The sequence below is a fragment of the Crocodylus porosus genome, unplaced genomic scaffold (genome assembly GCF_001723895.1).
Source record: "Crocodylus porosus isolate Cpor-Errol unplaced genomic scaffold, CroPor_comp1, whole genome shotgun sequence".
Taxonomy (NCBI): Eukaryota; Metazoa; Chordata; order Crocodylia; family Crocodylidae; genus Crocodylus; species Crocodylus porosus.
The window spans coordinates 76633317-76645538 of NW_017728918.1; the positions used below are offsets into that span (position 1 = coordinate 76633317).

Here is a 12222-nt window from a genome sequence, read left to right on the forward strand (position 1 = left end):
GGGAGAAGGACTGCTAACAAGAGATGGGATGAGAATGGGGAAAAAGCATTTTTGGCCATCGTCTGGCCAACCAAGTAAGGAGGGCTTTAAGTTCAGTTCTACACAGGATGGGGATCAAAACCCTTCATCAACAGAGCACACATTCCAGAGAGTTAAGAACTCAAAGCAGCAACTTAACTCTAGGAAAGGGCCAGAAAGCTATAAGATAGCAAGAAGTGGTAAGCAAAAGGGAAGCAAGTAGGTCATCTTGGGGCTAATTTGTCTATGGCTGAGTTCAGTGTACTGTTCCACAGATGAACCAGGCCATCCACTGAACAGCACCAACCTCAGTGGTGATGTCCCCCAAAGAGTTCTGGAATCCACTGGATCCATAAGTCTCCAGGGTGGACCAACCTAACTGATCCATCAGCTTAACAGGGGTGACAGAGGGCTTCACCTTTAGGAGGCAATGCCTGGACCATGACAGAGACTTCTTGACAGCATCTCTTATAACTGGAGCTCCTCTCCCTAAGCAGATGCAAAACATTAGGTCTAGCAGACATCCTGTTCCATGGGTTGGGCAGTTACTACCTGAAATAGACCCATGGTTGGCATGGATTCCATGAATTCCTGCTCCAGCCTCAGAGGCAGCCTCAACGCAAATGTTGAAGTCCACCAAGACATTAAGTCTGGGCATCCTCAACACCACCTCCATGACCAACTCAGCTAGTTCAGTCAAGAAAATCAACTGTGCATCAGAAGAATCCAGTCTATCCAAAGCTTCATGCACAAGGTAGACACATACCATGCTGGACAATTCTGTGGGCAAAACATTTGGCAACCACCAGCCCAGAGTTCTTGTTCAACCAGGTCTCAGTGATGTATGTAGGATCAATAGCTGCATCCTGAATGAGGCTGAAGATGACTGCCATTTTATTAACCACCACCTTATTTAGCAGCATCAGTGACAGGTCAGGGTTCCCATGTGGCCATGATCTCAACAGAAACAGTGGAGGAGAAAGAGGGGGAAACCGACATCAGGTGCCTTCCACTGTGCTTCAAATGATTTAGGATGAAGTCAATACTCCTGTGGAAGTCGAAAGCAAAACTTTGATTGAATTTAAGTAACCAGGGCTCATATATATTCTCCGGGTCAACTGGAACTCAGAGAGGGAGCGTAACTAACCATATTTCTTCTGTCGCTCTTGATCTTCACTATACTTTTGAGAACTGCTTTCACCCAAATCTCAGCTACGTTCACTACGCAACTGGATGCTGCTGCCATCCCTACCATTTAATCATTTGCATTTTGCACACGCTCCTAAAGCCAAAGCTTGAACAGAAACCCACTGTGTTCATAGGTAGCAACTTTGAAGGTATGGAAAAGTAACTCTGGTTCACCTGGCAGAGCCACGCTAAGCTTCTCAGCTGGAAGTCACTCTTTGCATATCTCACACAGTAATCATTTCATATAATTCAAAGGCAAGAAGCTCTAGCCCCCAAGTAATTCTGGTTACATATCCCTAGCCCATGGCTGTCTTAAGATTGACCCCTGCAATGTTCAGAAGTGGCGACTTCTCTTTTTAAGCCCTATTTGGTTTTTAAATGTATGAATAGTGCTCTTCAGTATAATATAGTGTGGTCTGTATTTGGGTTAGGGAGAATACAAAACAGATACGTACTGTGCATCTTGCTTTGCTCTTCGAAATGGAGACTAGATATATCCTTATATGGTTACCATAAGAACTGGGAACAATTTTCCAGTTTAAATCTACATTTATGAAATGACTAACATATGAGAGCCAAAGAAAAAAAGAGCCAAGTCTGAAGCCTATTTAGAATTTTAAAAGCTTTCATATTAACCTCAAGGCCAAAGCACTCCACATTAAAAAACTGAAATTCTTCCACAGATGACACAGGACTAGAGGCAGTTTTTGCTAAAGAGCATACAAATAACCATCATTACTAGACATCACCCTCCTACCTCAAATGACAGTTCAGTAAGAGACAAAGTGTTATAAAGACATCCAACACTGCTATCTATTAAAGAACAAAATTGGGCTTAATTAATCATTGATGCAATGCCATTGCCTCAGCAAGCATATGTTAGGGATCATCTTGGCCCTTTACATTCAAGGAAATAATTAAAAAATGAGAAGTTACCACCAATTACCATCAGTCTTAAACTGACATCCAGTGACTTGTGATTAGATGTTGTTATTAGTCACTGAACTTCATAAGCAAACAAAGCATATTAGTAGTTATGTAAATGGCAAAATACCTGGACAAGCTTACAGCCAAATTCAGGTAAATATGATCCAACAAAAAAGACAACATTTTGAAGTCGAAGACGACTGGGAACATCTAAATGAAAACACACAGGATGGTTCCTCGACTAAGGCAGTGGGCTGGGACTTAGAAAGCTCAGAGGCACAATTAATTAGCCCACAAAGAGCACCTTTCAAGTATAGCTAAACTGCTTCTGGTCCAAGAATCAGGATGAGAATTTTAAGCATGATGCTACCTGACATGGCAAGTTAGCAGTATACCCATGCCCTTAAAATCTTCAAATTGTGTTAACATTTCCCTTGAGACTTCCACTCAACTGACATGATTTAGTAAATGTGTTAAATTAACCTATTATTTTTATTATAGAAAAACATATTCATATGAATACACAGAGTAGAACACACACAAAAACTTTGTAAGAAATATTATTATGGTTGGAAATTCAAGAACTCAAAAGGTTAGGAAATGACAAACTCGAAAATGCCTAAGAAAATTTATTTCAGGCTCCCTCCGGCTACGCCTTGTGATATTGTTTCTGATTTCAGGACCAATGTAAAGATTGAGAGAGAGATGATTTTTGTTTTGTTCATAAATACTGCATGTAGCTGCATCTATTAGATTACTATCATGTATCTAACACTAAGTGTTAACTTAATCTTGTGGCTTACCCCCTCAAGAAAAGCAGACAAGTAACTAAAATCAGTGACTACTACTTAAGGGACAATAATACTAACACACTCTTACCCAGTGCTTTTCTTCAACAGATCTCAAAGCACATTACAAAGTGGATCAATATCATTATCCCCACTTTATGACTGGGGAAACTGAGGCCTAAAAATATAAAATGACTTATTCAAGGTCACCCAGGAGGCCAGTGGCACAGTGACTAAGTTGCACAACACAGTGCAGCCTGCCTCACATTCTATTAGCATGATACCGAAGCTGCATTTATCAGGCTCTGAACCAACAAGAGCTTTGAAATGGATAAACAGATTGCCTCTTAGGAGAGACATTGTCTGAAAGTCAAATAGAAGACAAGGCTGTAGGGCATGCAGGTACTTTGTAGGGTGACAACACAAGTAGGAGGAGGTATAACGAAAAGCAAAAAAGAAAAAAAAATGTGCAACCCCCCCCCCAAGATTTAAGGATGATAATAAAAATATAAAACTTCTGGTATTTAACCCTTTCCAGGCCTGCTATGTTCTTATATTTTGTTTTGTTTTATATTAACAAATGCATGGAGCCTGGGAACCAAGCAGGAAGAATTGGAAGTCCTTACACAGTCAAAGAACTATGACATGGAATAACAGAGACTTGGTGGGATAGCTCACATGACCAGAGTACCGTCATAGTACTGAATACAAACTGTTCAGGAAAGACAGGCAGGGGAGAAAAGGAGGAGTTGCACTGTATGTAAAAGAGCCATATGATTGCTCAGAGCTCCAGTAGAAGCTGGAGATAGGCCTGTTGAGAGTCTCTGGGTTAAGGTTAGAGGGGAAAGCAACAAGTGTGGTGTCATGGTGGGGGTCTACTACAGACCACCAGACCAGGAGGATGAGGAAATGAAGCTTTCTCCAGGCAACTAGCAGAGGTTTCTGGATTACAGGCCCCAATTCTGATGGGGGAGGCGGGGGGCAGATCGAGGCCGCCATGGTGAGGGAAGGAGCAGGGCAGGGGAAGGCGCTCCCCAGCCAGGGTGGTGAATGTGACCCTGGGAGCAGGACAGAGCTGCAGGCTACTCATCTGGAGCCATGTGCAGGTGGGGAGTGGGGGGCAGCTCCCTGCTGCTGGATGTACCCCCAGGGGAAGCATGGGGGGGCATGTGCTTTCCCCCACTCCCCCCAGATTTGTGTACAGGGTGAGGGCAGGCTGTCCACTGAGGTCTCGGGGCCAGGCGCTGTGCCAGTCTCTTCCCAGTGAGGGGGCTGGGCTGGGGCTGTGCTCAGACCCACTCCCAGGATTGCATTCACTGTCCTCACTGGGCAACACTCTGCCCCTGCCCCACTCCCTTCCTCACCATGGGAGCCTTGATCTGCCCCCACCATGCCCCATCCCTCTCCCCTGATTCTTCCCCCCCTACATAGACTTACTGGCCAAATGCTATTCTCCCAAGGTGCCAGGCTGCATTCCTGTAAATCAGCTATCAGATCAGTATCAACCAATATGGCTAGTTAATAATCGGCCATTGGTATCAGCCAAGAAAATCTTTATTGATGCACCCCTACAAATTGCAGAACTGAGCCAAAACAAATCTCATGAGGTTCAACAAGGTCAAATGCAACGTCCTGCACTTAGGACAGAAGAATTCCATGCACTGCTACAGGCTTGGGACCAACTGGCTAAGCAGCAGCTCTGCAGAAAAGGGCCTGGGAGTTACAGTGGATAACCAAGTAGATACGAGCTAAGAAGGCTAAACAGTATACTAGATTGCATTAGTAGGAGCATTGCCAGCAGATTGAGGGTAGTAATTATTACCCTCTATTCTGCACTGGTGAGGCCACATCTGGAGTACTGTGTCCAGTTTTGGGCCCCCCACTATGGAAAGGATGTGGACAAATTGGAGAGTCCAGTGCAATGCAATGAAAATGGTTAGGGAGCTAGGGAACATGACTTAAGGAGACTCAGGGAACTGGGCTTGTTTAGTCTAAAGAAGAGAAGACTGAGTGGGTATTTGATAGCAACCTTTAACTACCTGAAGGGTGGTTCAAAAGAGGATGGAGCTAGACTGAAACAGGCTACCCAAAGAGGTTGTGGAATTGCCATCTTTGGAGGTTGCTAAATGCCTGGCTTGACAAAGCCCTGGCTGGAATGATCTAGTTGGGGGTAGTCCTGTTCTGAGCAGGGGTTTGGACTAGATGACCTCCTTAGGTCCCTTCCAATCCTAATTTTCTATGATTCTGTATCAGTGCATTTTCATACTGACTACAGTTTGTCACAGGAACTTGGACCAACAATAAGTTGGACTTGCCGCAGACACACGGTAGGTGACATGGGGGCTTCTGTAAACTGGAGATTCAGTCTCAAGCAGGGTAAATCATGGGGTTCCATGCCGAGAGAGGGACAGATATAGGCCTGTCACTTAAAAGGATGCACACTAGAAAACTTAAGACAGGGTAAAAAGCTATAGCTCAGCCTGGATCCATAACAGACATATAGACCTAGATCCATAAAAGGACTTAGCTGAGCCAACAGCGAGCAGTGCCACACCAAGGTGCCTGGCTCTGTAACTGGAATCCCGAGCCATACATCAGGTATATATGGTGTGTTATAATTCATGGGGAGAGTTAGGCACATGAGACTAGGATTCACAACAGCCAGCATGCTAATCAAGCCAACATATTAAGATTAAAAAGAGTGGAACCTCATAAATTCTAGTCCTTTTGTATCTTAGGGACCTAATTCTGGACTGTAGGAAGGCAACTCTCATCAGGCTAGGACTCGCAACTTGGAAGTCTTTTTGGAGTTACTTGGTGATAGCTATCCTTCTGAAACCAGAGCTAGCAGCAGCAGTGCCCTACTTTTACACAACATGGCTATAGAAATTGGTGAGTGAGAGACATAGGCACTGGGCCCTCGTGTGACTGGTGACATTGATACCCACATCTTCTATCTCCCAAAACAGTACCCTGCCCACCAAGGTGTAGGATAGGCTGAGAGAAAAAATACTCTTTACTCTTCCTGGTAAAGCTGTACCACACTATCCAAAAAATAAAAGAATTCAAGATTCATTAGGCCTCAGAGAAAAAAAAAGAGGCACAACTCTGTAACCTAGTAATCTAGACATCCATCCACCTGGGACAGAAGGGATCAGGATTTCAGCTGTGCACCAAGAATGGTTTAAATATTCACTGAATAAAGTATATAATGTAAAACACATTTTCACTTAGACAGGAAAAAGACAACAACATTTTTACACATACCTTCACATTCATCCTGAGAAATTTCAAACCCCTATCTCCAAAAATGGGAGCAAAAGAGGCAGAGAAAAGGTTGCCAGAATATTCTTTTGAACACAGTAAAACAATGTATATTTTCCCCCTGAAACAATTCAGAGTGTTTGGTGAAGCACATATTTTAATAATGGTGTAATTATTTGGGGGGGAAAAAAACTTGAAGTTACTTGGCATTACCCATTCTAACAACAAGCAATACTGCCAGCCACACCTAGACTAGATTTTTCTGACTAGGAGTTTGCCTTTTTTCTCCACCAAAAAAGCCAGAAATATGACAGCCAGCTTATGCAAGGTCAATATATAATTGGACTTCCTATAGTTTTGACTTTTGTATTTGTAGTATTTTTGGGAATGCAATGCAAATACTAATTCATATTTTTTCTTTTCAGTGCAGTTTTTACTTTAGTATTTTTAGTACATTTAACTCTGGGTCCTTTTCTTGGTTCTTTGACTTTCCTAGGGTTTCATAAAGGCAATAACAGTTCAAAGTCTTTATCTGTGGTTATTAACTTATATTTATAGAAAAAGTTTTCCCTAAAATTGAACCTGAAAATGCAAGGTTGACTTACATACAGGATAAACTATATATAGAAAAAAAATACATAAATCATATGACCCACCACTAAAAACACCCTCAGTATAGCATTTATTTAACAGTACACATTCCTCCGTAACAGTCTAGAATCAGAAATTAAGCAAAACATACATGCAACTGAAAATGCCAGAAATATTATGTAGACAGAATGTGTTATGCCAGCCAAGAATGTAGCCAGAACACCACAGTGGCATTAACAAGTATGTACAGCTAGTGCTTCTGGTTTACACCTCATTTGAAAAACAGTAAACCTACGTGAAGACAAAGTCCAACACGGATAATCTAATATGTTCAGTTGCTAAAAACAGTGAACTCAACCAAGCAGCAATGCCACAGGCAGACTATTTTAAAACATTATGCTACAACATTAAGTATATATGCTAACTAGTAGGATTTCTAGTTTCCCTACTTAGGTTACCTACTGAACATGTTTTGCATATAATACTTACTGCTCATGTAATAACCAGATAGTAAACACTGCACAGTATAAATTTAAAAACGCACAACCATTTTTAAAAAAACCTCACAAAAATAAAAAAACCCTTTCTAACACAGACAAAAAAATTCCGCTGGAATAATCACCACCATCTTCCAATCACCACAGTCAAAACCTACTCAAAATTAGAAGATTAAATAAATTATTAACAAATTAAAATATTAGCATATTCAGAAAGAGCAAGCTTACCTTTTCCTCTAGATACCCATTACGGTCAAACTGGTAAAGTGATGCCAGATGAGTAATAATCCACCAGCTAAAACTTAATGGATCTTTGCACTGAAGTGACTCAAAACCAGGTCTCCCTTCTGTACTACTGGATCTTTCAAGAAGATTATTTAGAAGTTTATTCATCAAGCTCCAGAAAGTCTTCTGAGAACAGAAAAGCAATTTGGGGTTGTATTAAATGATGCTTCATGGTAATAAAACAGTAACAAAAAACCATATTAATATATATTCCTCACGCCATAGTGTCTTGTTGATTTATTAATGCTGTTTTAATTTTGCAAGGAACAAACAAGTGATAGTTATTTACAAAATGACAATGAACAACAAAGTTTAGTGACACCAGATAAAACCTTGAGCCATTTTAGATTTTATTCTTCAAAGAAAAAGAAAAAACAAATGCAATAAAAGTATGATCTTTGATGGCCAAGGGAGAGCATAATCTTTGTTTTGTGGGTTAATTTCAAGACCACATGGAATATGGGTGTAAAGAAATTAGTATATTCTCGAAAGAATGAATAAAAAAGCAATAGCTTACACGAGTGTGCATTGAAGTTGGACTGCCAACAAGTTTATGAATGATATAAGTTTAAAAAAAAGTAAAGGTTTAAGCAGCTTATATTACACTGACAATATAAAATGGATGAGCATTTTTAAATACAACTTACCTGCAGCTTCATACAGCATACGATTAACAATATGAAACAGTAATAGCTAGGGACAGATCCCATAAGAGAGGATAACACAGTCACACTGTGAGACAGGGAGGCAACTACAAGCTCCGCCCTCAGGCCACTCACGTCATTGGCTTGCCCCCTGCCTAGGCAGTCCATCCCGCCTCACCTTTGATGTTACCATAATGGTTGTTAAATGTGGAAGGTTGCCATAATTGCGGCCCTGGTGTAGTGGGCCAAGTACACAGCTCTGAACCACCCCTATACCATGTCCCATGCCTCACAGATGGCATCTAAACAGCTGACAACTCCTGCCCTTGCTGGGCATCTAACACCCTGCCCTTTGCCGGGCCTCAATCACTCAACCAACTCCTGGGCCTTACCCATTCCACCCCTCACTGGGTCTCACTCATTCTGCCCTACTCCATGCAGCCCTTCGGGTCTTACCCAGGACCAGGAACTTCTTCCGTCCTTATAGGTCCTACCCTGACCTCCAGGTGTTCTGGGAGATGCTCACCTCAGGCTGCGATGCTGCTCCACTGGCTCCCTTGATATAACTGACAGCCTCTGCTTCTAGGGCCTGGGCTTATACCCTGTCTGCCCAGCCCTCATCCAATCAGGTGGCACCCTAGCGGTCCTGCGACAGCCTAATTGGGCCTAGCAGCACCTGCCGGCAGCTCCACAGCCTGCTTAAACCTCTTAAAGAGGCAGGCACAGCTTGATCAGGGGGCAGCAGGGCAGGCCCTACAAGGAAAGGCTCAGGGATCTGAACCTGTTCCACCTCCACAAAAGAAGGCTGGGATCTAGTAGCCTGTTAGAAACTAGTCAGAAGGGACCAGCAGGCTTTGGGGGAGTCCCTGTTCCCCCAAGCACTACCAGGAGTGACTAGAAATAATGGTCACAAGCTGGCAGAGGGTAAATTCTGATTAGACATCAGGAGGCACTACTTCACTGTCAGGGCAGCTAGGATCTGGAACAAACTTCCAGGCAAAGTGGTGCTGGCTCCTACCTTGGGGGTCTTTAAGAGAAGGCTTGACAGTCACCTTGCTGGGGTCCATTTGACCCCAGTACTCTTTCCTGCCATGGCAGCGGGTCGGACTTGATGATCTGCTCAGGTCCCTTCCAACCCTACAAACTATGAAACTATGAAACACACACATATTTCAATTTAAAAAAAGCTAACCTAGTCATTTTAACATTACTTATAATCTCACATCTAAGGCAGTGGACTAGAACTTAAAAGATTTATTTACAACTTCAAGCTTTACCAAAGTTTAACAAAATAGAAGGGATGAATGGTCTAGTGGTTTGGACATCAGTATAGACTAGAGTTAACTTCTCTCTTTTACCTTTGTGAGCTCATTCATTCAGTGTTTCATGCTTCAGCTCACCACCTAACAAAACAGGAATAATACTTCTCCCCTCAAACAGTTTTTGTCCATCTCCTCCAATTAAGTAAGATCATCATAGCACTGGTTTTCTGATACTCTTCATTTATACAGCACCTATCACAGGTTCTGATCCTGACTTAAGTTTCTAGGTCCTACCGTAACCATCGCAATTTACTCATAGTCAATTACAGCAGTGGCAGAAAGGGAAAGGTTGAATCAAGCACAGATCGTTGTGCAGGCCTATGCACAATAAGAGCATTTCATCTCAAAAAATGTGCCACTCAACATGCAAGTTAGGTGGTGATGGCAGCAGCAGCAGTGATGACTGCCACTGCATCCTTCACCTTGCATGGTTTTTCAGCCTGTTGCTGTTCACTAAGTTGTCTCTAGCCCCAGCAGGGGTTGGGATGTGGCCAGATGTGTCCTGCCATTGCCCCATTAAGGTGAAGTGGGCAGGGAGTGGGTTAATTCTTCCCTCCTTCCCCTCCCCACTGCAGCTGGGGTCTGCCTGTCTGCAGGCAAGCAAGGTGGTGGCTGGGGCTGGCAGACCCCAGCTGTGGTCCCCAGGGTGGCAGGGATGGAAGGAGGAATTAACCCCCTCCTTCCCACTCCGCTACCTTTGCCTAACAGGGCCATGCCAGGATGACATCTGGCTGTGCCCCTTCCCTTCCTACTAGAGCAGTGAGGGGAGGAAGAGAGACAGCAGCCTCTGCAGGGTGCCCCAAGGAGCACAAGCATAAAACAGGTTTATTCCCACCCTCCTTCCCTATCCCACTGGCAAGGATGGCAGCCATCCCAGCATGGCCCCATTAAGGCTAAGGGGGCAGGGAGGGGATTAATGTCCCACAACCCCCTCACTGGGGTACCACATCCAGGGAGGACTAGCCACCTTCCTCCTCCCCACCCCCATGTCCCAGAGGCTCTGTGTGGTGCTGAAGGGGGACTCTTCCCCCGCCTCCTTCCCCCCTGCCATCACAGGATAGGGAAGGGGGCTTTGTGTGGCACTGCCCAGCCTGGACCAGCAAGCATCTGTCACTGAGCCACAGCTGCTGGGAAGGGCCCCATCAGCGCAGCTCAGGCTGGCCCTGCTCAGCCCTGGCCAAGGCAGCCACATGGGAGGGCCAGCTGTGGCTCAATAACAGGGAAACTGAGCCCTGTCAGTGAGAGCACCCTGGTGTGGTGTGCGTGAACAGCGACTGGCCAAGCAATGGGCTACCCAAGCTGGCTCACAGGTGCCAGCAGGCCTGAAGCCCAACAGCTGCCCACTACAGGGGCTTGCTGAGGACACATGAACCCCTGCAATGCCTCTGAGCTGGCTTGGGTTGTCCACTACCCAGCCAGCCACTGGGCAGCACTGCACAGAGCCCTCCTCCTTGCCCCACAACAATGAGGAAGAGGGAGGAGGAAGGGGAAAAGAGGCCTCCTGTGGGGCCAGGCAGTGGAGCTGTGTACCTGGATTGCTCCCAGTTGTCAGGTAACCACTGTGGTGGGCAGACCTCTCTCCCTCCTCCACCCCTGCCACAGGGGTCTGGTCATGCTCCTGTCTGGCCACACTCACTCTTCCCCCACCCTCCAAACCCTGCAGGCCAAGATGGGGGTTTAAGCCCCTCCTCGGTCATACTCAGGACTGCCAGAGCCTGGCTACACCCCGCTCAGCTCAGCTTTCCTGTGAAAGGGAAGGGAGGGCTGCTTTAGTGTCCCTTGGCTTCTGGTCTAAGCCACTGCATGCTAGAACTGCAATCACTGTATTTCTATCTTAACTTGAATGTCATTAACAGGTCCCATCATTGGTCCACAAAATACCTGTAGAGCAGTTAAGCCTGAACAACCTAACACAATGCCATGATTTTGTTTGAGAAGACATTGAATGGCCACATGATTATCAAACCAGTCTTACTGTTGCCTGCATACAAAGTCAACAGTGTGTTCACATGCGCAGCACACAGCATCATGTCAGATTTGCCATTCTTCCTCAATATCAGCGTCCTCTAAAAGGATACCAAACAGTAGGGAGAGCGGCAGTGAATATCATGCACTGATTCTAACAGCTGTCCTTGCCATCTAGTTTTTCCAGATCTAAAACCCCTACGTTGCTCTGTAGCTGTCATGAAACATTTTGGGATGCAGGTACAGTTTTAAGTGAACTGTGTCCCAGTCCAACAAACAGTCTTTACTACATGAAGAAAGATGGCTCCAACAGTTCAAGTCCCTCTGGTGCAAAATGACATAGTTAATAAGGTCCAACTGTAACAAAAGTGATTAATAATGAGCAACAAAATTTTCACCCAGGAGACTTTTCTCTACATCAACTTCCTCTAAGTGAACAGTTTCAGTATTCAATATGAATGCTGAATCATGAAGCTGCTTGATGCTATGTCAACTAAATTCATACTGTAGATGGACTCTTTTGAAAGCTGTCAGTCTTCATCTGAAACATTCAGGGACAGATTGTGTCTGGGCCTTTTGTTTAGATACAAACCTAGAAGTGTGGTTACAGAGTCAGGATCAGCAGCAACAACAGGAAATAGTTTCTTTTTTTTGTGCTTCTGCAACATACTGTATGACTTCAACTCCTTTCCTCTTCTGTGCACAAGGAGTGCTCCCTAATAGCACTATAACC

The 12222-nt window shown here is 44.3% G+C and overlaps 1 protein-coding gene across 3 annotated transcripts in view; it reads right to left on the reverse strand.

The window, feature by feature from the left end:
- Window positions 1–12222, reverse strand: part of MMS22L (MMS22 like, DNA repair protein) — a 149098-nt gene that overhangs the window by 106525 nt on the left and 30351 nt on the right. For all 3 annotated transcript variants that reach the window (XM_019537783.1, XM_019537782.1, XM_019537784.1), the window contains exon 10: window positions 7502–7684. In XM_019537783.1, the coding sequence (XP_019393328.1) occupies window positions 7502–7684 (183 nt within the window). The remainder of the gene's footprint in view (window positions 1–7501; window positions 7685–12222) is intronic.